The 26,239-nt window shown below is 38.2% G+C and overlaps 1 protein-coding gene across 2 annotated transcripts; it reads right to left on the reverse strand.

The window, feature by feature from the left end:
* Positions 1 to 758: 758 nt before the first annotated feature.
* Positions 759 to 26,119, reverse strand: LOC124141452 (protein FAM76B-like). Of its 2 annotated transcripts, none has more exons than XM_046509476.2 (9): positions 25,944 to 26,119; positions 25,091 to 25,155; positions 18,123 to 18,183; positions 16,044 to 16,199; positions 14,474 to 14,937; positions 13,728 to 13,814; positions 12,275 to 12,425; positions 10,552 to 10,653; positions 759 to 9,477 (listed from the first exon to the last, which is right to left on the reverse strand). In XM_046509476.2, exons 1-9 carry the CDS (start codon positions 26,022 to 26,024, stop codon positions 9,391 to 9,393), a joined length of 1,254 nt encoding a protein of 417 aa, XP_046365432.1. In that variant the 5' UTR covers positions 26,025 to 26,119; the 3' UTR covers positions 759 to 9,390. The 2 variants fall into 2 exon arrangements, with proteins under 2 accessions (XP_046365432.1, XP_046365431.1); XM_046509475.2 differs by having other exon boundaries at positions 14,474 to 14,952.
* Positions 26,120 to 26,239: the final 120 nt, after the last annotated feature.

Genomic DNA, 26,239 nt, shown 5'->3' on the forward strand with positions numbered 1-26,239 from the left:
TGAATCAAACCTCCAACCTTCCACTCCCTTGGCTCACGCTCGAACCAGCACACCATGGAAGCAGTCATATCATGGCTTTGAAGAGGTGAGGTGAAATGGGGTTTAACGTCACGTCCAAGATTATTGCACTTATATAGCGACGTGCATGTACGTGTGTGTGTTTGTGTGGCTGCTTGTACTAGTCCAGACTGATGCCGATTTATAGTGCTAGCACACTGAGATACTATGCCGCAGTTTAACATGAATACCCCACTCAGACACAGTATACTGACTCCGAGCCGAGCAGTCCTTGTTTTAGCCCCTTAATGCCAAGCGCCAGACAGGGTAACAAGTACCATCTTTTAACGCCTTTTGGTATGACGCAGCCAGGGATCGAATCCCGGACCTTCCGCTCTCCGGGCGGACGCTCTACCACTAGACCACGGAGGTGGTTGGCTTTGAAGAGCTTAACACATGTCAGGTGCAGGGAAACCTGTACTGAATTCCACAATTGTATTCTGCTCAAGTGATCATGATTTTGGGGGTGTTCCTGAAATATTTGTTCAAAATGTTCATCAACAATCATATTAAACTCAAATCCTAGGGCTCGCTTCTGCAACACAGAGAAACCAAAAGCGAACACCAAGATCTGATTTTAATTAGATCGGTGTATCAGTATCTTGAACGTAGGGTCTCATTCTCGGCTGACTTCTGAAAAGGCTGTGTCATTCTTCTTGAAACAATCTGTCAAATATTCACAAATGACAATTGACAATTCATGTATGTTATCTCTCGTTTATTGTACAAAACTTCTACACTGTACACAACCAGACAATAATGATTATGGTCTACATACATTCAAACATGTTGATGGTTGCTATGGCAGTGGTAATATGGTCAATGGGAATATATGACAATGAAGTTTCTGGGAAATATTAACACCATTTTTCTCTCTCAAATGAGCCAAATTAAGCCAATTTATTCAATTTAGAAAAAATTTGACCAGCAAATTCTTTGCCATTAAAGACAATCTGTACAAGTTAACAATAAATAAGGGAATTGATAACATTTGATTCATCTCAATTAATTCTTTCTTTTTTTTTGCTTTATGGGAAGATTTACAAAATATCAATGGACATTTGAAATGAAATTAAAAAAATCATAAAATCATTTTTTACATAAAATAAATCACTATATAGTTTACAAATTACACTAAATTCTGTTAGAATAACAACAGCAACTGACAAATTAACAAATACTATCATGAAGACAAACTGTTGGGTAACGTAACCACATACAAATATGTCAAACCTATACAAAATATTGTGGTTCTATTGCTGTACCAAGGTACTTAACATAAACTTATTGATGACAGGCAATGTACCACCTGGCGTAGACATCTCGAAAGGGGTAATGTGTACAATACAAGACATACATCAAATAATTACTCGGTAATTCATTTAATATATTGTACAATTTTCTTGAATTAAATAAATTTATTTGCTTGCATGTTGGAACAGATTTGGTTAAGAATTCCTTGCAGTATATTGTACAGGAAAATTGATAAGGACTGTCAAAGCTAATTATATATCATTAACTCTATGGATTAATCGGCAAAATCTGAAAGAAAACTACATTTTCTTTTGTAGAATATTTTTTTCACAGAAATGTCTTTTGATTATTGAGTGCAAAATCACTGGTGTAATAATATGGGGTACTGTTAATACAGTCACCGGTCAAGAACAGGAGCAAAGGTCAAAGGTTTTAGGTCAGGAAACACAAGATGAGTAGCAGCAAATGTATTTAACCATGTCTAATAACCTTGGATCACAAAATTTCAGTTACACACTGATGTTTTGACTGGGTTCTCTACTGCTTGCTCCAAACTTCATCTGAAGTAAACCAATGACCAAGTTGCAGACTGTATAGTGCATACAAGGCAGCTTCTCCAAAAAGGGATCTCACATTATAAACAGTTAAAGTGCTTTTTACATACAAGAAACACAGACGTTATATAAGATACTTTACTTTTAGTTTGCTGGATTTCCCTTGTTTAGGGACCAGTTCAAAAGTTTGTTTCCCGATAAAGATCTTAATTCCTAAGGGGTGGGGGTGGGTTTGTGTTAATGCCCCTGCAAGTTTTGCATCCAACAAAATCAACTTACCTGATTTCTCAAGAGTAACTAAACTGAACCGATCTTTTGCTTTAATATGCTGTTAGGAGTAGTCACTGAAGACATCAAGTCTTTCTACAAGGTTGGGTTTTATCATTACCGGCAATAGTCCGTCTAGTGCAGAGCGTAATATATGATTACAGATTTGATCTATAAAAAACCCACCAATGATTGTTGTCAACACCTAGTAAATAAACTTCATCCGATAAACGTTCCGGGGGAAAAACACAAGGCGAAACACGAGAATGCATGACAAAAGAGGCTGCTAGGTTCGGAAATTCAACATTTAAAGATTTAAGTTATTTTTTAAGGGAGGATGTCTCGCAACTTAAGGACTTAAGTTTCTTATCCGACATCGAACTTTTGAACTGGTCCATTAGTACTGACAAGGTATGACAGAAATAATTCAACACTGATGACATATGCAATGAGTACATGCAGTCGCTTAAATAGAAAAATAAACATCTCTATATCTGAAGGGCATTTGTTTACAAGGACAAGGCAAAACTTCTCCACACATCTCCACGACCTGAACAAAACCTGTATGGTTGTCTAGGGCTGAACCTACACTTTCTGAACTATCAGAGATCCTTGGCTTTCAAGAACTGATGTATTTTATTTACACATCTTTCAAGCAAAACAACAAAAACTGCTCAGGAATTTATTAACTTGAGAGGGGATTTAAATCTATACATATTTTCAGAATGGATACTCATAAGGCTCTTCATGCAAGGCATATTTCTGAAAAAGTAAATTCTTTGTTCACTTCATCAATATTTCTACTGAGAAAATTAAACACGTCTACAGATCTATAAACATATTTGACAAAATTGACAGAGCAGAGCAGCATATTGCAATAAAATTCATTTGGCGAACAATGAAGTAGGTAGGTTGTGGAATTGGATTTTTTCAGTCTTCAGTGTACAAAATACGTCAAGTTCCCACAAGTAGGTTATAACTGCGGGGAATTGAACCATGGTCAGAGTGAAGATCTAACACCTTCACACAGATTGTATGTACCAGTCAAATGTAATCAAAATGCAATCTTTTACCAGACATGAAGCAACTGCGAGCAACTGATCCAATACCGGTCACTAATTCTTTGTTATTGTAATCTGGTCCAGAGGAGGACTCAAGTCCCATGTCAACCCAATGCTTTGTTTCCACCAGGTCACACAGGGCTATCTGCTAGTCAAATGCCTCTATAGTAAAAATATGTCCCATACAGTGTTATCAACTGTACAATAACATAAATAAAAATTTACATACAGTTTCTGTACATGGTGAATATAACTGATGACCGTTGGTTCATGACAATCCCTACTAAACAGCGGTTGTGAACTGTCATGACACTCTTACTGATATGTGAGCAAGATGACGTGAAATGAGAGGATGTGAAAACACTTCAAAGTTTAACATTCACATGACATTGGATAAAACATGGCTAAAATAAAATAATAGTCTTAGTTCTGAGGCACCACCTGCATCATCAAAAAGCACATTTCGTTTTTATTTCCAAAAAAAATAAAATCTTAAAATCTTCCGTGCTTTGAACACCTGACCCCAGCAGTGAAATGCTACAATACTTAAGAACATGATTTTGCCACAATTATTGTAAACAAAATTTGGTTACATACTAGCTTGAACAACAAAAAACCCACAAAAAACCCCACAAAAAACGCCCACCCGCACTATATTTTCAAAAGCCACTGCCTGAGAACCAATTCTTTTATTTTGTTAGCCTATCAAATAACGGTAAATCTTACTTCACTCTGCCATAAGCTAGCAGACATTCTGAAACTGTTATTAAGGAATAACAATTAATTGGAACATTGATAATTGCCTGCACATTCTAAAAGAAACAGCAGTCACAAAAATAATTTTCTGTTATAAAAACTCCTTTTAAAGTGTTCTGGAAGCTATCATTTCATCGGTGGCCATAGTGTCACACTAACTACTTTTTGGCATCAACATAAAATATTCCAAAGATGATAGATGAGAAACAATGATGGGAAATTGCACAAAGTTAAAAATAAAACAAACTAAACGGCAACTGTGGAGACAATGCAGATCAAACATGATACATTTCTTGAAACAGCCAATAAAGAGCTAAAGCTACTTTGATGTGTATTGGCTGCAAATTGAAGTTCTGCAAGTCAAGGAAAATTAAGTAAGACTACCATTTGACATTTTGTCTAAAACAATGCCACGGCTAACATAACATATTATTTTTGAAAATAGGGCAGGTAGGCGGAAGCTGTTTTCTAAAACTACGACTATGATGGTGCAAACTGTAAAGGTATCCATGGCTCAGACAGATTCAACATACCTTTGATCAAAACATACAATTCACATAATATCACTGAGACAAGTACCTTCTCCTTGTTATGGACAGAAGGAATAAGAAACATGTGAAAGTAAAGTAAGAATTTTTCAATGTTGATATATATATATGTATAACATGATACTATTTTCTATCTTCAGGGATTAGAATGGATACTTTCCTTTTCAGCTGGAACTTCTTTTCAATTATAGCGTGGTCCATAATTTTTGGGGGTCTGGGAGACTTGGTCCCCCTGAAGCCATAAGATTTCAACAAATTTGTGGTCACTTAAATTCACAGATCCGCGGAATATTCTCACCCCTGTCTCAAAATATTCCCCTTCAGGTCATCCCAAAAGTCGCTGAGTGAGTGAGTGAGTGAGTGAGTATGGTTTTACGCAGCTTTTAGCAATATTCCAGCAATATCACGGCGGGGGACACCAGAAATGGGCTTCACACATTGTACACGTCGGAAATCGAACCCGGGTCTTCGGCGTGACGAGCAAATGTTTTAACTGTTAGGCTACCCGACCGCCCCCAAAAGTCACTGAGCAAATAAGTTCAAGTGACAGAGTTTGTAAAATATGATTATTCAGAAAGAATAGCTTTAATTCTAGTTCATAGCATGTAATATGCTTAAAACCTCCATTAAAATGTTTTTATGAATGGGAATAATTTATTAAGATGCCAACCTAAAATACAAAAATTAATTACAAGCAGTCAGGGAGCTTAGGATGGGGCAGCATCACATATGGAGACAGTTCAGGGCTCGATTTAAGGAACTGGATTTTACTTGCACCAGGTGCATGTTGACACGAAAACCTAGTTGCACCAGGTGCATGTTGACACGAAAACCTAGTTGCACCAGACAAATCCGGGCTACACCTTGGTCCCATAAATTTATTCAATTTTGAAACATAGGCTCATCTGGTGCCAGTGTCAGTAAATTAATTACGTATTGCTGTAAGACGTTATGGGAACATGAGCACATCATCTTAAAGTGCCCACAGTTTGATGACATCAAGCCCAAGAAAGCATAACAAACTACACATAACTCAGGGATTAGTGATATAGTATGGTAAATACACCTTAGAGGTATTATGTACCCCTAACATTGATGTGTGACAATTAAGGGCTAGTCAGACACATATTAACTTTTTGACATGCACTTTTGCATGTAGATATAACTATTAGGCTGCATTTTTCAATAGTAGGTTGCAAAGGTGCATGTTTTATATCGTTAAATCGAGCCCTGTAGTTAACTATTGTTGACGACAGCAGAAAACCTGAGGCCAAGTACCATTACAGATCTGTGATCAAAATGAGGAAAACTGCTTAATAATACCCGTAACATTCAAGTAAAAGATCACTAGTCCTTCCTTCAGATATACCCGGAGATATCAGCGATTTGCCAGCTCACAAATCAGTGTTAGTCCTATTATGTTACAACATGACAAAGCCCAGGGCACACCCCGCTAGTCTTCACAACTTGAAATAGAAACATGGAATAGGTGGTATGCATCTGGAACTAGGTCAATTGTGCTTTAATTACATATGCTGGTACTGTATGTACAGCGCTATTGACCCAGTTTGAGATTCACACACGGCTCAATATCACTGCTTAGTCACATGACTGCAGATCCTTTCCCACCAGATTGTAACCCTGTGATTAAATTCAATGATGATGTTTAGCGCTAGCAAAAAGTATATTTCTTGAAAAGAGTACTTTGCAATTTTTGTCTTTACTATTAATGCCGGAATAGCTTGTTTTCACTAAAGAGTATTTAAGCACACATGCAGCTATCATCAGCTAATAATCGTGATACTTTGTGATTCTATTTCACATGGCCAGGGACCCGTTCCACAAAGCGATCTTAGCGCTAAGACTGTCGCAAACCTATGTTAAAGTATGGGAGTCTTACCGCTAAGATCGCTTTGTGGAACGAGGCCAAGGACTATAAATGCACTTAATGTGTAACTCTATGTGATGGAAACAGCAGGTATGTCTCGTCTTCAGTCAGTGGGGGTACAGGTAACACCAGTAACATATAACCACTTTATACTGCATGTATTCTATGCCTAGCTGCTGTGCCACAAAACATTCAGATTTACACTTAACAGGTGAAATATAAATCAAATATTTACATATATGTAAATATGTCTCTATTTTAACTGGAGATATTTAAATGACTGTATTTAATTTCACACAGGCCTCAAATATAATAGATTAACAGGTACATTTTGACAACAATACTAAAGAATGGCCCAACGATTAATTAGTCAACTGGTTCACCATTGCTGATTAGTATTGTTCAAATGATCGTGCAAAAACTGTTGCAAAAGATGAATCAAATTTGGTTGACATCCGCAAGCATTAGAGCCATTTGAAATTCAGCCAATCAGGTGACTGCTGATCTCAATGTCAGCCTTCATACTTTAACGCCTATTTGCAAACACTGAATTTCTCCAGTTGTAACAAAAAATATATATTTGGTGGAAATTACTAGGAATTATAGTCATTTGAAATTCATCAAACAAGATGGAACATGTCTCACCGATTTATAAATAAATACATAAATATTGAGGTCCCAATACAGAGGTGAAAGTCACTCATGTACTGTAGCGCATACATAAAGAAAGTCACAAAATAAACACACAACACTGAAACATGTAGGAGAGCAATTTGTGACGTGTGATTAGTTTGTGAAACATTTTATACATGTGCTACTGTACACGTTATTCTTCTTATTTCAATAAATACTTTCATTTCCAAAGCTGCACAAGGAGACAGCATGCCATCCCATAAGCTACCGGTATAATGGCCCAGGAGTCAGATGAACTAAAACCAGTTGGGCAAACTGACACTCACAACGACTTGCTCACAGAGCCAAATATATATTGCTGAGTACATGGTACTAGATCTCTGACACCTGGTGTCCAACAAAGACTGTTGTTACTTTTAGGCTATCAAACACTTTTAGATCATGCCAGGATGAATAAAGGCTATGGAATGAAGTATAACATCCTCCTATTTAAGTCAATGTCCACAGGGCCCCCCCCACCTTCTGAGGCAAGCATGTCCAGTAGCCTATATCAAAGCCTTGCCACCCTTGCCACATCAAACCCACTTTTCTTGGCTCAACCCTGGCGCCACCTCGCGTATATCATGAGTTGTGCCCCTTGTAATGAAGACGCGATATCCAGTCAGATCGTTCTTATTCACAAAGAGCTTATTCATATTCATAGAGCTTCACAAAGATGGCGACTACCATAGGCGACGACCTAGTCAATCAGATAATGAAAACATCTGCTATTTATCCTTGACACAAAAACCTAGGAACAAGACATATTCGTGTCAACAAAGACAGGCAGCAGTAAATCACTTTTATATGAAGGTGTACCAGTCGTGGATGTTGATTTTGTGAACGTTCTCTGATTGGACTATCGATCTGTGCAATAGTCCAATCTTATTTAGAACAGGAAAGTGGGCTTGATGTGGCAAGGGTGGAAACAAGACTGATAAAAAGGTGAGTGGCCACTCTTGCCTCGGGAAGATGAGGGCCCACTTGCACAAAACAATCTTAGCAATGAGACTCTCATAATGTAAGTCTACGTTAAAGTACAGGCATTTCAATAACCATAGTACCACACTGCTACAGTAACTTTGTGTGAGTGCGCCCTGGCGTTGTAGATATTAAGGGAGGTCCTGGAGGTCCTCAATAGAAAGTGAATCTAAGGACACCATTAACCTTTGATAATAATATTAGAGCTTTGACAAGAACTGTTGACTGTTATCCATAAACTCAAACATCTATCATGTTTGTAGGGTGATGAGATGCACATACAGCCCCACCCAACCCCACATATAAAATAAAACAAGAATCCAGGTAAGAAGCCTCCAGATCTAATTTGTAGAAGAAAGTTCAAGGTTAATGCCAATGTTCATCATAATCATAGTGGAGACGTCCCAGAGTGTGCCAGGCATATGCAACAGCAGTGTACAATACTTCATACATTTCAACATAAATCTCAATAAGCTGCACTGTCCATTGATAGAATCTTCAACCTGTAGCCAAAATAATTTCCAGTAACTCTTTAACACCTCACCTTGCAGTTGCCACATGTAAAACACAAACTAGAAAATAATGCCAAACGACTTCTTTATGTCAAAATGAACATTCAGGAGCCTGTTCACAAAGTTTCTGAAAAGTACACATGTAACTGATCTGAAGTTTGAGCTTTGGATTAGTCCTAGTGCACTGACCGTTCTTTGAATGGAACTCGGAAAAACAGGGTGATAAGGTTACAAACTTAACCGTCAATGGATAAATGGAAGCCATTTTTCATGGTTGCTCTAGGTATGTCATGAAACTTCTACATTCTTCTCACAATAATAGCCCCATCAAGATAGATGTATAACGTCCCTGATAAAATGTGTTTAAAATCGAACTAATTTGTGAATGAATGTAACAAATATTGTTGCCATGAAAAAATATCAAAACATAGGAATAATTAAAACAGGACTAAGATCATAAAAAATAGGAGGGTTGACATAAACTTAGAATTGGTTAAGCAGAAAAGAGGTTTCTGTTGATGTTCAATATGACACCTTTGTACCAACTTTCTAATTAGCGGCAAAGCTTGATGAATCTCTCACAACTGACCTAACAATAAAACACATATGTCCCTGTGTAATAACACACAAGTATGGTCAGCTTCGTTCACTGGGCAGTATACCATGTGATAAAAGTAATTGTCATTAAGAATCAAATAGTTGGCAAGACACATAATGAAAGCATAAAACTGCTGAATCAGCTAATTAAATATCTGTTACATTCATAGAAAACTAAAGTAATCTGCTACTTTACAAAGGTCACACAGAGGTATTCAGTAATGTCTATAACAGATACTATCCTCATAAATGTGGACTTTCTGCAACGACGGTCTTCTTGCTGGTTTTTGATAAGGCTGAAACTTGACGCATTAATTCACGGTTTTTTACCTGAAAAAAAAAATGTTACAAATTAGTCATTTATCTAATGTACAAACACATGCAAAACAAAACTACAATGTTACCAATGTTAGCGAAGAAGAAGAATGAGGAAGAGGAGGAGGATGTTGGATGAGGACCGGAAAGAGAAGAAGTTGGAGGATGGAGGAGGAGAATGAGAAGGATGTTAGAGGATGAGGAGGATGTTGGAGTAGATTGGAGGAGAAGAAGCAGGAGGAGAAGATGCAGGAGGAGGATGTTGGAGGATGAGGAGAAGGATGATGTTGGAGGAGAATGATGTTGGAGGAGGAGGATGTTGGAGGATGATGATGTTGCAGGAGATTGGAGGAGAAGGAGGAGGACGATGTTGGAGGATGATGATGTTGGAGGAGAATGATGTTGGAGGAGGATGTTGGAGGAGGATGTTGGAGGATGATGATGTTGGAGGAGATTGGAGGAGAAGGAGGATGTTGGAGGAGGAGGAGGAGAAAAGAAGGAGAGGAGGATGTTGGAGGAGGAGGATGTTGGAGGAGGAGGAGGAGAAGTAGAAAAGAAGGAGGATGAGGAGTTGCGTGAATCGATGCTCATAAAGTCAATCACTGGATTGTTTGGTCCAGGCTCGATTATTTACAGACCGATGTCATATAGCTGGAATATTGCTGAGTGAGGCGTTAAGTAACAAATAAACCAACGAAACAAACAATAATGATAGATACATGCAATAGTAACTGGGGTTGTGCAGTCTTCTGTTTTCCGTATGAATAGACAAACTTTAAGGAAATTGTACTCATTTGGTCTTATGATTACATATATTTCTCTTAAGCATATCAGTATTAACTTTTTCATTATTAATACCAAACTGTTATTCAGCAATATCAAACTGTTTTGGTTATACAATGACAATTTCCAATTTATCCCAGCCCAATCTTCCCTCATAGTGATATGAGAGCAGCATGTTCAATTACAATAAGTAACACAATGTGAGACCTCATTTTTAGGACCTCTGACATACCTTATCAAATAAATAAGTCTCTAGAAATCCTGTGACATGAATCATTTCCACCTGCAGAAAGTATGGACACTTACCTGTAGAGTATCTATTGTGTCTGAACTTTGTTTTTGTAGAGTATTCAGTTTTGTTCGTGATTCTTTCTCAAATTCCCATTTTTCTGCTTTAAGTTCATTTATCTGGAAGAAAGGGAAGACTGTATGAAACTCACAGGATCATCAAACAAATTCTGTTTTATATGGCAATGTATTTTATAGTTTAACAATGATCGTAACTGTGTTATATTGTTTCAATAGAGATTCAGTAGAAGCTGCATTGTGTTTGCGCAGGGATTAGTCGTCAGGAATTAAGTACTATTAAATCAAAGCAGTCGTCGGGAAGTTACTATATTAAAATACAAGTGTGCAAGCTCCTCACAGCGATAGCCTGTTCGTGGAGCTCTCTATACTATCTCTGCCACCAGTGAAAGCTCCCTACTGTGATAGGGGACCACAACCATGCTTTGAGTTGAACTCACAACCGACTACTATGTTTACAAACAAGTGATGATGCCGAATAATCTTACCCCTGCTAAATTATTTTCTTTCTTTGTCAATTTGATTACAACTATCATGTAATTGATATAGTAAGAATGTAAGGGAGAAGTTGGTTGATTTTCCGTTCATCTGCAACCTCGTACCAATCCGATCAAACAAACATTAAGGTCAATTCATCTGGAAAATATGGTCAGTCGTAAACCTTTTTCAAAATTAACTGTGATGGCATTCCCACAGACATTAAGAAAAGTATAAACATTACTACATTTGGGGTTAAGGGGCAAAGTTTTAAGATTCTTGTAATGACCGTGCACACACTGGTGGCAGCGATGTTACCAGGAGTGTAACAAAAGTGTCACACGCTGGGGAGCTTGACAAGTGTGGCGTGTAAACTTCCAGTATACCATGGACTATGGAATATTCTGTGGTGTTCTGGAAGCGACTTGGACTGTATAAAAGGGGACAGTAGCGTGTTTACGCATCTATCGCACATTTGGTCTCTCACACACATGCATTTTCATCACATCAAAACCAGCTTTTATGTGAGGATCGCCCATCATCCCTGATTCCCTGCCTTGTGTATCACGGAAGCTTGACCACTGTCACCACAGGATGAATATATATTATAATCACTGACTTTTACTACCACTCCAGTATTTTTGTATTTGATACTGCCCACTGCCATCATATTATTTCTTGCCATTGAATATTGCACTACCACTCTATGTGTACTGACATTGTAATTGCTGAGCACTAACTTGTATTGATTAGTAAATTATTTGTTGATAGTATACCACTTGTTGGTGGTTTGTTGGTTTCACACTAAGTTCATTTATGCACAGATTTCTGGATTAACATCTTGGGAATTAACACATAACATCTGACATTGTAAATAGGCAATAAAATTGTTTACTATGCTTAGTGAAAACACTTTCAGAACTATTTCACTTTGAATAGTACATGCATGTGTTCCACATTCAGCAGTATGCAGTTAAATCATGGAATGCCAGCATAATGTGGGAGAAAACACCTTAACTGATGCAGATTCGGATGTTCCCAAAGCCACAAGTAATAATATGGTGCTAACAAACCAAGAATGCAAATTGATTAAAATCTGAGATTTGATCCTGCATCCACCACACACAACTTACAGCACCTTCACCCCCCTGGGCCCTGTGGTATTGGTGGTATTGTGACTTTCAAACTGGTAAAACTCTACCCCGACAGCTGTCCATGAAAATAATAACAAGGAAACACATGCTACCTTCTTATCCTTCTCTTTGAGCTGTTGGTCTTTGCCTTGCAGCTGTTTCTTGAGAGATTCGAGCTGTTCTCTAAGCTGTGTGATGGCAATCATCTGGTCTGAGGAACCGATGTCCATAGTAGCTGCTGTGTCTGTTATACTGCTGCTGGTACTGTAACAACAGCTTACGATTAACAGGGGAAGATTTAACAACAAATCTTTATGTAGCCAGCAGGGCTTGCTCCTTTCAAAAATTACTAGCCCTTCTCCAAACTAACAGGCCCAAATCTAAATGCTGGAGGCCACCCAGGTAGCTCCGAAAATTTTAGAACTCCTCACCCCTAAAACGCCATTTCCTGCACTCTGAAATTAAATCTTGGCTTCTATTGCCTCATTTCATGGCGATTTTATGAGCAAATAAAGAATTTGTTGTTGTACAGAATATTATAAAATGGCCGCCGGGTGTGTCATTCTACCGAGGTGATCACACCATTTAGACGACCTCATCAAAATTTGAAATTTTAGCAAACCGGTAAATTGTATATTTATATACTTATCCTATCCCACACTTTGCATTTCTCCCTTCTTCTTCGATCCTATGTGGCAACATGCTCTAATTTTGAAAACTGTCTAGCCCCCAAAAGATATGAACTTGTGAGCGGGAAAAAAAACCCACACAATCAAACGGTTAATGATCCCGATACATTACTCAAACGAAACAGCATGAGATCGGGTATACATGCCGAACGTTTTTTCCCATATGTCATTGACATATAGAATGACCCTGTAGCGAAACTGGAAAAATGATTAAAGCACGTTCCCACATAGGATAAAAAAATAAGGGACAAATGCAATGTGTGAGATAGGATAAGTTTAAAAATTTACATGATTCAAGAGCAGTGTCCAAATTAAAAAATAAAACAGACACAGAGAAGGGGTGAAACTTTGACTAGCCTTTATGTTTCAGCAAGCCTTTCAAAATTCAGTTAAATCAACCCCAACAATTACACTCCGCTCTATTGCCTACATGCTCTGGTTCATTTGAACAGCAGTATTTCAGCTATATCACTGCAGCATGAATATAACCTGACAGGAAAACCAGTGCTTCGCAGTTCACAGCATCATCAATGCTCCAACCTGACAAGTGACCCTGACAAACCGGACCCATTTTGAACTATAATCTGGTAAACAAGCAGGAGTTCCTGAGTATCCAGTGTGTGCCAAAAACTTTTGTGTATACTAGTCCGAAGATGCATGTCATTGTATCCCAATGGTGTAGATCGATGCTCATGACATTAATCCCTGGATTGTCTGGTCCAGACTCGATGACTTACAGACCGCCATATACCTGGAATATTGCTGAGTGAGGCATTAAACAACAAACTACAATGTGTTAAAGCAGTATTACTCTTTTTTAATCGTACAAACAGTGTTCTGCCCTGTCCTTAATCTCGAGACTGATATAGACACTTACCTTTTTGGAGTAGATACGCCATTTGAGGAATTTTTTTCTGTTCTAGCTTTCTTGTTTGGACTAGTGGGAGATGAAGTGTCTTCCGACCTTGAGATGCAAAGTACATGAAATAAGTGTCACCTTATATTGTTTAAGTGAAAGAAACTGAAGATGAAGACTTGGACAAAAATGTTAGGACCAGAATACCTCCCCATACAGCTTCCAAATGTCATTAAGGAGAACTACTACAATATGGATGATAAAAGTTTAATCAGAAGAACACTCGAAAATTTAATTACAACAAAACATTTTCACATTAACTATTGACATGAAAAATAAATGAACAAAGTCGGTAATACAAAAACAAATATTCACAAAATTTGTCCTGTCATGTTCTAAAAAGTGAGTGAGTGAGTGAATATGGTTTTACGCCACTTTTAGCAATATTCCAGCAATATCACAGCGGGGGACACCAGAAATGGGCTTCACACATTGTACCCATGTCAGGAATCGAACCCGGGTCTTCAGCGTTACGAGCGGACGCTTTAACCACTAGGCTACCCGACCGCCCCTGTTCTAAAAAGAGTATTGCACACGAAAATCGGTACGTTTGGTTCTCCGACTCTTTTATAGCACCATTCCAGTCATACCACGGCAGGGTTAACATCAAGATTGGATGTACATTGTAACCATGTCTTTGGCATAATAAACCAAAACTTCAACCAATATGCTATCCAAACACTCCTAGCCATTGAGAAAGAACTCACTTATGTTTGGAGTGATGTGATTTTGACTTGCTGCTCTTGCTGTGAGACTTGTCCCGTTTGTCGTGATGTCGAGCATGTTTGTGTCTGTCCTTGTTCTTCTCACTGCTCCGACTACGGCCCTCTTCCTTACTGTTGCTGTGGTGGTTGTTGCTTCCGCTGCCCCCACCACTACCACTAGAACCTGTCTTTGTGGGAGTCTTATCTAGATCAATGCCACTCAGTTTAAACAAACGATTAATGCTCCAATGTTTCTCAAGTCGAGATTCAGCTTCGTTTAGTCGACTCTCACTTTGACTGACTTTGCTCTCCAGCTTGGCCAGTAAATTGTCTGGCTGACTGTCAGTACTGGCTCGATTTGCTCCGCTGGCAATTTTCTGGGCATCATGTTCACGATGCCTTTTGGCTTTGGCTAATACACGTTTATATGCCAAAGTGCATAGCCAACATAGGAGCTTGCCATCAACCTGTAAAATTACAACCAGTAAGAAAAATGGGCATTTATTAGACCGTTTTAGTGAAACATTCATGGTGAAACATTTGGAGAGAGAAAAAACCCACAATCCTAGCTATCTTTGCATTAGCTGCCATCATCAGTATTCCCAGGACAAAAAACAAAATGCAGTGTCATACACTTGACATCATATCACTACTGAAAAGTGAATGACGACAAAACGGAACTCCTGGTCATCATCTCCAGACAGATGCAGCCAAGGACATCAGTCCCCAGTCTTACAATTAGCAAAAGGGGCACGAATTGGGTTTGGGTTTGAATTCTGGTTCAATTATTCAATTCCGCCCTGATTATGTTTGTAGGTTTGTCAGCAAACCAAAGTGGTGGATATCTGAGACGTGCATCACTTTGGGCGTTCCTCCCATATTAAGCTGACATGATGTGATACAACTGACATACTGTTAAAAGCAGCATTAAACCCATCTCACTCTCACTACAGTGTCATCTTCAGTTACAGTACTGGCACTATATCAAATACAAACTTCAATATTATCATTATCATTGTGATGTTCAAACACCTAATGGTTAAAAAACCCAAAACAAACTGTAGGTGGACAAATTCAGCCTACAAAAAGCCTGACCTGTGAAGAAAGGAGGCTATACTTGTTGTGAGAGGCAACTAACGGGATCGGGTAGTCAGACTCACTGACTTGGTTGATGCATGTCATCGTATCCCCATTGCATGGATTGATGCTCATAATGTCAATCACTGGACTGTCTGGTCCAGATTGATTATTTAATGACCGCCGTCATATAGCTAGAATATTACTGAGCGCTGCGTTAAAAAATTTATAAACAAACAAATACAAAAAGCCTACGAACACTGCTATGTTCATTGGACTGCATAATGCTCCAGAACATCAAGGCACAATGACATCCAGTCATCACACACTGGCCTCCAGTCCTCACTAGTCAGCTCTAAGCATGGGGCACAGAGGAACACTTCTAACCTCTAACAATCTCATATCCACTCTTCAAATTAATTGTGTGTGTAGTTTATCCAAATCATTATCAAAAGTAAACCACATAATGGTTTATCGCTAACTGTGATAGTAGTACCTTTCTGCGACTGTCATCGTTTCTGTCAAATGCACATTTCTGTTTGCATTGTTCACAGGTGGAAGGAGGGCCCCACTTCTTCTCCGAGTTGGTGCACCGCTGGCATTTGTTGCCTATAAAGGCTGCTATCACACTGCAGTATTCACAAGCTGTAGGCTGCAAACAGAATCAGTTCTTCAGCTACACATATGAGGGGCGTACAATAAGTTTTGCAACTGGGGCATTTGTGTTTACACAAACAATGTCAACTTGTGGTAGGTGTGACACTAGTCATATCATCAGGTTGACACGGTTCATAACAAGTTTCAGACACAACAATAAGTTAGATGTGATGGCTTCATTCACCTAAGGGTGGTCACAATCAAGGATTCTCTCAAACATTAACAACCCGCTGTAATAAAGTTCCAAACCAAGGAGGGATGCAAAGCAAAAGAAATCCATGATCCTATGTGTAAAGTGATGGGTAAGGATGCTCTTGACTATTCCACAGTTTACCGTTGGTCTCTACAGTTTAAAAGGGGTAGGGAGTCCATAGACGATGACCCAAGGTCAGACAGGCCTTCAGATGCCACCCAACCGGAAACCATTGCTGCTATAGAAAGAAGAATTTTGTCTGACCGACAAGTGAAAGTATCTGAACTTTATAGGGAATTCAAAATATCATTTGGAACTGTTGTTACCATTATTCATGAGCATCTTGGTATGTCCAAGGTGGATACCTAGAAACCTAAGAGCTCAAGATCGCCATTAGAGAACTGAAAGTTGTTGAGACCTCCTGGATCTCTATACTGCTGATGAAGCCAGATTTCTTTCTCGTCTAGTGACAGGGGATGAAACCTGGATCCACCACTGGGACCCAGAAACTCAATTGGAATCCATGCAATGGAAGCACCCCAATTTTCCGCCTCCGAGGAAGTTTCGCACTCAACCATCGGCTGGCAAGGTAATGGCCACCATATTTTGGGATGCAAGAGGCATATTACTGATTGATAACATGACACCAAAAACTACAATCAATGGACAGTATTATGCAAATGTAATGAAAGAATTGCGAAAATCTGTTCGCCAGAAAAGCTGTGGGATGTTAACACGTGGTATTCTACTTTTGCAAGACAACGCTCCAGTTCACAAGTTGAAAATTGCACAGGCCGCCATATGTGAATGTGGATTCGAACAGTTAAATCACCCACTCTACAGCCCAGACTTAGCCCCCAGTGACTATTTCTTGTTCCGGCAAATGAAATCTGGCCTACGTGGAAGATGCTTCCAGGATGACGAGGACATAAAGAGTGCCACCGAGGTGTGGTTAGAGGGCCAATTTGCGGATTTCTATAAAAGTGGTATTAAAAGCTTGAAGGACAAATGGAATAAGTGAATTGAGGTGCATATAGATCAATTGCAGGATTTGCAAAGTATGTGTACCGTCAATGGGGCATTGACAGATATTTTCCAAATCTTTCCATGTTTTTAATCAATTTTCTCAAATGATTTGATGCACTTCACACGGTAAGACGTTTTGTTACAATATAGAGATCTTGATCATCCATCAGATCATCTGAATTGGCACTGCTATCTTGTCTGAAGCAAATGCAATTGATATGAATCTGATTGATCAATAGAAGGGACAGAGACAGGCACAACGTAATCATGGTAATAGCCACTGGTTGCTATACGATTGAGCAACGAAATTCCAGCCCTTTTTGGCGAGGGAAGGAACTGGACTTTTAATTTTACAGTCTGTTAACTCCCTTGCCTTGAAGAGATGGCCTTTGAGACATTTGAATGAATTCTGTTATACCTGCTTCAACATGCTCAGCCATCACTTCCTTCAACTCACAAAACTAGACTCATGATATAACGAGTTCATGAATGAAGCAAATATCATCTTAATTAGAAAAATAGTCTCAGAGCATGTCTTCAAGTGATGCCCCAATTCACAAGAAACATTCTTTTAGCCTGCATAGTTATTTTAGATGAACAAATTTCTTTGATGTTCCAACGGAACTGTTGAGATTAGTCTCCAGTGCAACAATGAAAAAGGTGTAATTTAGCCATTCGACTCCATGTCACATTACATACCTTCCCATATACTTTAACATTGTAGGCACATTTCTTACAGATAGAGTGGGTGCTGCCTTTACTGAAAAAAGAAAAAAGGACAGTTAGTGAACGACATACAACAAAAATGGAAAGACTTCACTACATATCTACTATCTAAAACACAATTTCTTGTAATCAGAATATGTAATCAACTGTAATAACTGGGGTGGTCCGTATAAGTGCTGTATCAAGAGGAGTCCCAGTCTCGATAGTCTTGTCAGCAATGGTGATAATCATAAGAACGTGACCAATCCCCACGATGACAGTAATCCACATAACTGGAGGACGGGGAGCAACAGGGAGCATGTTCAACGAAATCTGAATAATAATCATCAGCAGTTCGGATGAGCAGTAATAGAATGTGGTTGGTTGGTTGGTTTAACGCCGCACAATATTCAAGCTATATGGACCAGACAAGTCCAGTGATTAATATCATGTGCATCGATCCACACAATTGGGATCGATGACATACATCAACCAACCCAGCGAGCCTGACCACCCAACCCCTTTAGTCGCCTTTTACGGCAAGCATTGTCGCCTTTTACAGCAAGCATATTCTACCCCGGATCTGCATGGGTCACGTGAGGGTTTGGAAGGGTCCTAGATTTCTGTTCTGCATGCAAATCTATATTACGTGGATTAAAATGTGTGATCGCCACAAGCTATACATGATTGAAAAAAACATATCTCATAGATTTAATGATGCCTTTGTAGAGATAGAACATCACCCTGAAATGCAACAAAATTATTACTATCATTATCCAGGCCATTCTGACCTTTTTGTTGTGGTTGTTATGACCTTTTTTTGTTGCTGTTTTGACTATGATTGAATTGTGGCCATGTTGACTTTTTGTGACCATCTTGACTTTTGAGTTTTGAGGCTATTCTGACATGAGGCCATTTTGACTACAACCCTCTCAGTCTGTCAACATGGTCACTGTCAGTGCATCATGTGAAACTTTCTGTATTGGCTAATATTACTTGTGTTCGGCAATTATGTGACACCAGGGTCATTTGAAGCAGAAACATCTTTGGCATTGTGGGAAGACGGTTTAGGCTGTGTTGACAACGAAAAGAACTTTACTATTTGTCTATCTATGAACCTTTTCGGATTCTCTGCTCTTGGGTTTTGCTGTGTGGTCATGATTTATTAGTTACGGTTGAGAACCAATGAAAATCGTCCATATGACTTTTTTATTTATTTTCTGATTGGGCCATTTGTGACTTTCAGCCAATGAAAGGCACTAAAAGTAAAGTGAGAAACTTAAGGTAATGAAAATCATGGCGTTTACATTTAATAATTATAAACAGCTGTCTGGGTGATGTAAAATAATTTTGATACACTCAGTGACTCCCATAATTATATAAAGTAAATCCATCCACTTGAGTTTGACTTTCATGCCTAATTTGAAGTGTCTGTGATCATATTTGGTCATAGTACTTGAGACGCGATTGTTGAAAATCTGTACCAATGACTGTGGTGTTATTGTACATAACCTCGATGAATGAGTTGGGTTTCATGCCGCCTTGAACAGTATTTCAGCGATATCAGTGTGTCAGCTCAATGTTGGAGGAAAGTCTGAAGTGATGCAGATCATTAGATGTTGCCATTTTGGTGAAACCCACAAGCATGGTCTTTTTGCTGACAAACCAAGAATGATAATTACGGTGAATCTGGGATTAAAACCCAAGTTCATTCAGACAAATGTGTCTGTCATGCCTATGGGACACAACTCTGCAGTGCAAATTACAGCCCATGATCACTGTGCATGGGGTGAGTAAGTGAATTGGGCTAACCTTTAGAATACAGTACCACAAACTTTTCAAACACATGACAATACCCGTTGACGTAATTTGTAGTATTTCGTTGAAGTCACACCGGCGAAACAATGCCCTGTGATGTCAGGGGGTCATCGAGTGTGCATAAGCTCCTCCCAGTGATCTATCATCTCCACACGCAATGTCACTCAATACGCCAAGTGGTGTTGAGGGTTTTGAATATTTGTTTACTAAATATAGCTTGTGGCGGCACATTTTATAGCAAGCGCTAGTTTACGAAAGCACTTTTATTTTTTATTTATTTTTTATTTCGTTTTTCTCATAATTGAAGTGGCTAAAATGGTTATAAATAGGAACTAATATACATATATTATTTTTTCGGTTCATTAATTTTCATTATTTTGCACAAGAATGCAGTTTAATAGCGCTGAACACATCTTAATGTCGCCAGTGTTAGGGTAGGTTACCCCGAACTCCATCCTTAGCCCTTGGGTCCCCTTTGCGATCAATCACCCCTTTTCAATCATTAGGGTAAGGTAGATCTACCCGTTTAGTGGCTATTATGGATTCAATAGCGGCTCCTAATATTCTTCACATAAAAACGGCGAATAAAAAGAATGAAATGGTTTTGTGTCGAATACTTTGGCTACTGGAAACTGTCCTGATTCAAAAACTCACCGTTGTGTCGTCACTAGCCATGCACATGCCTCCCTCGTTCTTTACTATTATCCACATCATCCTTACAGTGTTCCCTATCACACTTTTCTGTCACAAAATCCACCCAACGAATTATTAAATAACATGTCATTTATGCGTACTCGCGAGTTCGACGTCTGACGTCTGGTGCCAATTTCAGTTCGTGCCATATCGGATCATTCCTTGTCATCGGTATCTTGTAGATTACGGAATGGGACGAGAGTGCCATATGGCATTGGGATCATCATTCGCAAAGGTCCGTAGACGTAAAGTCACGAGACACCATGTCTAAATGTAACCTTCGTAAGTATCCATCACCTATTCGACCCTTTTCGTTCAGTTCCATAACATCATAGGCATGACTAGGTAAATTTGCACTTTGTTTTACAGTGTGGACGTAGCTCAGTCGGTTAGCTGTCGGGCTAACAATCTGAAGGTCGCAAGTTCGCGTCTGACGGATTCTCACAAAAACTGGTTGCTTGTCTTTGAGACATGTGACCTACGGCAGAGATCGTCCTCACGAGAAGTTCTGGTACTGTATTCTAACGGTGCTCCGTGAATTGGGTTTAACACCACTTTTAACAGAATTCCAGTAATATCACAGCATACCCAGCTAACACACGACGTTGTCACAACGTTGTGGATTGGTAACGTCGTGATATTACGTTGTCACAACGTTGTTTTAACGTCAACGTGCAACGTTATTTCACAACGTTATAACAACGTTGCACATTCACGTTGTGAAATCGTTGTGCATTGGACATCACACAACATTTTGTAGCTACGTTTCTGAAACGTCGGTGAAACGTTAGAGTTTGCTTCTCGAACGTCATAAAGGAATAGAACTGCTTTATCAAAATCAACATGAATTTGTCAGAATACCAAGGCAGTAATGCATTACCTTTCTATATATTCGGCATTTAAATTTTCATCTCTTAATGCTAAAATTTCCAGAACGTAATTGCCTATCTCTATGACAACGTTATTCCACAACGTAACAACAACGTTGCAAATTAACGTTGTGATAACGTTGTGCTTTGGACATTACAACACTTTTTGTAAATGATGTTTAGGAAACCACTTGTAGATCTACCATCTCTTAGTTTTATTTTTTTAAAACATATATATCTATAACGAAGTTATCTGTCTACTAAATGTTGTCACAAGCAATATTACAGTTAAAAACAATTGCGCCCATTTTATGCGGCGTGAGAGCGACTGCTGAAAAAAGTTTAGCCTGTTGCCTCGTGAAGTGACGTCAGAATGACGTCACATTGTCGCGGAAGATTTGTTGTCACCAGACATCTTAGTTCAAGCTCACATATTAGAAGTCAAAAACCAAGAGATTGTGCAGCAACTGGAACTGGACAGATGATCTGTGAATTCGGATGAGGTAAGTTAATTTTTCAGAAGCAGCCTCCGCTTGTTGATATGTTTCTGTACATGCAGATCGTCAAATGATTTAGCCTAAATGTATCGTATTATTCAGAAGTGGCAGGGTTTAGAATGCAGTTTGCCGGTCACTTTCACTGATCATGAGCGTCAGTGTTGATATTAATATTTGATACACAGAACATAATGTATATAGAGGTGAAGGAGGCCCAAGACTTTTTTCCATATTATTATTTTATGGATACCAAGGGTAATTACCAAGGGCAAGCAGTATATGTTTGACCAGAATTCAGTCTGGCGGCGTTTTGTGGCCGTCATATTATGTTCGGGTTTCGATCGTAAACGTGTAGGTCTGTAAATAGGCCTAACTTATGCATCGCCTACTGACCACTGACAGTTATCGCAATTTCCGTGTTATTTCGGAAATCATTACTATTCAAAGTTTACTTGTACTAATCTTCGGACTTTGAGTTTTGTGAAACAATGTGGCTCATTCAGGCCGTGGGAAAGGTTTAGTAGATTTCTCTTATACAGCGAAGAGAGGGAATCAAAACAATGGAAGTATTTTCAGATCGACTCTCTGTAGGCTACTAGTTATAGCCTTAGTCTTAATGCGCTCAATGATGTTATGAAAAATTGTATTTTCGGGAAGAGATAGAAACATACTATTTGTTTCCGAAAAGGCCTAATTAGCACTGACTGAAGTAGCCTAAATGTGGACCATCAGGTTGTTGGTGCTGTCTATACATTTTATTTTAGCAAGGCTCTTATCATGGTGTATTTTTAATATTTCCAAAAAAGAATCAATTCATCATTTTCCGATAACTAGATCTATGTCCGACTCCCTTCTAATGAAAACGAGCAAAAGTAAAACGAGTCTCTCGTCGCGCGCTATAACGGGGTGTTTGCGGTATTGTCATATTGGTGATGATAAGCTAGTCGATAGTCAAAAGTTAAATATCACCATATATTGTCAGTGAGTTGGTCATCGTTTGTTGATTATTAAGGTGAGATAGGTGTAGCCAATGTGCACCAATGAAAAATACAATGGAATTGATAGCAACCCTAGTCGTTCGGTTTTCGATCTCCTTATGTTGCCACGTAGGCTACCATACTACAGAATTATATTTAACGATATTGAACTGTATTATGTTAATAAACGTAGTAACAAATAAATTTCAATAAATATTTACAGAGCTGTTTCAACTTCGTCTGGTATTGTATAAGCTATTGCATTTTGTTAATTTTCCCATGTTTCTATATTTGTAAATATTAGAGCATAGATTCTATATAAATATCCTGGCATATTAATATGGAAAATATTAAGGTTAGTATTAAAAAAAATAATCACAATTTTAATTAGGATAAATACCCCAAAGTGTTAACACTTCTATTCATAATTCATATTCAACATTCATGCTTCAAATATGGGAACTATTTATTTTATTTGGCAATATATATTTTTCATTTATGTATATATTTTTCAAATAAGGTTTTAGAAACTTGGCAAACATATTCACTTGAATCACTAGTTTGTGATGTACAGCAGAAAGGTAAAGTTACTGCTTTTGAATAACTACAGTTGATCTATTGACTGATAAAACTATTTGCCAATACTACCACCAGTTACATCATACTCTAAGTAAATGTGATTTATCTATACAGTACTGGTTTATTTTAAAATGTGATACTTTGTGGTTTCTGTTTTTCTTTCAGGTGGAGAAAACAGTATTGTGGGAGCATATTTGTTTAAAGTATATCACTGACAGAAAGGTATGTATGATGCAATAATATATACAAACATCTTCAAGAATTAAAATTTAGATAATTCTTATTTAATTATACCAACAATCTAAAAGGGCGGGGGTATAAAGTTACACCAATGATTCAGTGCTAAAAGCTTTTCTGCCTATGTATGATCCAAGAGCATCATGGTATTACTGTCAGCGCCTTCTTTCAACTTTCAGCAGTTTTTAACTGTTTAAAGACTGACATCAGACATCAAAATATTATTTTGGGGAATGCAACCATTATTTTGTTATGTCAGAAATATGTCCCTTGCCTTGCCATTTTATAACATTTGTGTCATTTTTTATTCAGTTACCAAGTCTTAAGGAGAGACTATGGATACAGTTGAAGATCATCCCTGTGACTTTTCATTTGAGGACTGAAAAGGCTCCTCAGCCACTCAGCCCAAGTTCTGACTTGTCATTTAATAAATAACTAAAGGTCACCTCAACCAGAATTCTATGGTAATTTCGTTGCTGGGAAATGGATCTTAGGACATCAGATGCATAGACTATTCTGTTTGTCACAGTGTTGCTCTCAATGCTGAATGTATGGGGTAAGGCCAAGAAAATTTAAATGTTTCAATTTGTGCAGGGCTTATTGTTTGATGGTTTTTAATTTGCAAATTCGTGGGAAAATCAAATATCTTTTAATTGTGTTGAAACATTTGTGAACAATTTGCAAATAGCCTTGAAAACTGTTTGGGAAAATAAATATTATATAACCAAATTGTACATGTAATTTAAAACATTTAGATTTTTATCTTGGCCGTATTTCAAACTCTGCCAAAAGAGAGTGCATTTCATTGACTTGCTGTTTCATGGATAGGGTTAAAGTGAATTCAGTTTGCAGAATGTATTGCTTGGTACCTGATGTCTTAACTAGATTGGTACCTGATGTCTTAACTAGATTGGTACAAACTTTTCAGGCTGCCTGGGAGGTATTGAGGAATAAGACAGGCATTAATCTACATGGACATTGCAACAACGTGCTGCAATGTCTGTAGTGTCGCCATATGCGATACCTACGTTGTCGCGACGTTTTGGATAAACGTTGTAGCAACGTAAAAAATGGATGTTGTGACAACGTCTTGATTTGGTTGTATTTTGGTTTATGCACAACGTTGTAGCAACCAATCTGGGAGTCTACAGATTTACGTTGTGACAACGTTACATCACAACGTTGTAGCAACGAAAAGTCAACGTTGTCACAACATAGAATTGTTTCGTGTGCGAGGAGACATTATGATTGTTGATCAAACAATGGAAATATGAATTAATCATGTTACTTACTTTACTTGCTGGAATTCTGCTCGACAATATGTGCACTTGACTATAGGATAATTATTTCGACAGTCCTGAAACAAGAATCATATGTTATTACTAATTTTTATCAAATATTGGAAGTGAATGAACAATTTGGTATTGTAACCATCTCTAACTGAAAATAAAGTACAAAGCTACCATGGATACCATTATTTTAAACATGCACACTTCAGTTAAGCTCACTATTGATTGTCAAAAATTACTCCTCATTGGAAATATGACAAATCAGTATTTTAGAGTCAAGGGATCACCCATTTTAACTATTCAGCGTTAGAAATTGGCACTAGTCCTATAGTCCTTGCCCAACTGCCAAATGGTAAAGGTATCATAAGGACTAGTAGAAATTTGCCCTTTTTAAGGGTTTTGCTATATGTTATCATTATAAGGACTAGTGGACGAAAACTGTTAGTTTCTAACCCTGCTATTCATTGTATTATTATCTCCATTCTATAGCACACCCAAAGGTTTGAACCTCAGGATCTTCTCACTGAATTAGGTTTGGATAATATGATCTTTCTTTGGTAAATGAAACGTGTTCAGATTTGTTGTCATATTTAAGGTAGAAATATTGACATGATTGTTATTCCATAATCTGCTTTCTTAGCATGCTTCGTTAAATTTCAATTTAACTACAGAAACTATAAGACATGGAGTCAGTGACAGAAGTACATGTAAAAATATTCTAGATTCTTAGACGTAGATAACCTTTGTCCCCTTTTTTTAAAATCACCACATGATGTAAATGTACATTTAAACATTGTTTGTGTTGTTTGACAAGTGGAAGAGTGTTTTACTTTGAGGGATGGGGTATCGAACTCACTTTGCATAACTGTTCGCCTTGAGATAACTCTTCAAATGGGTGTCTACTATGACATTTCGTACAGGAAAACAATGCAGCCATTCTAAAATTTCAAAACAATTAGGTTAAAATGAATTTTGAGGCCACAAAATCTTCACGGCCTCAAACGGAAGTGGAAAATTTCCGCTGCCATCTGTCTGCGCATGTCTAACCGAGTTTGATTTTCATGGGACATTTTCCTCATTTTGGCTAATAAACAACGATTTGCTTTTAAAGCGCACGTAATGGTTCTTTATTTATACGTTGTATTTATTGTA

The sequence above is a fragment of the Haliotis rufescens genome, unplaced genomic scaffold (assembly GCF_023055435.1).
Source record: "Haliotis rufescens isolate VD_foot unplaced genomic scaffold, xgHalRufe1.0.p SCAF_26, whole genome shotgun sequence".
NCBI lineage: Eukaryota > Metazoa > Mollusca > Gastropoda > Lepetellida > Haliotidae > Haliotis > Haliotis rufescens.

Coding starts and splice junctions, on each gene's coding strand:
- LOC124141452 (XM_046509475.2), bottom strand. CDS start 26,024: ATGGCTGCATTGTTTTCCTGTACGAAATGTCATAGTAGACACCCATTT. Junction 18,184..25,090: donor GCAGAATTCCAGCAAGTAAA/GTAAGTAACATG, acceptor TTCTTTTTTCAG/TAAAGGCAGCACCCACTCTA. Junction 10,654..12,274: donor TCAAAGAGAAGGATAAGAAG/GTAGCATGTGTT, acceptor CCTTTCTTCCAG/ATAAATGAACTTAAAGCAGA.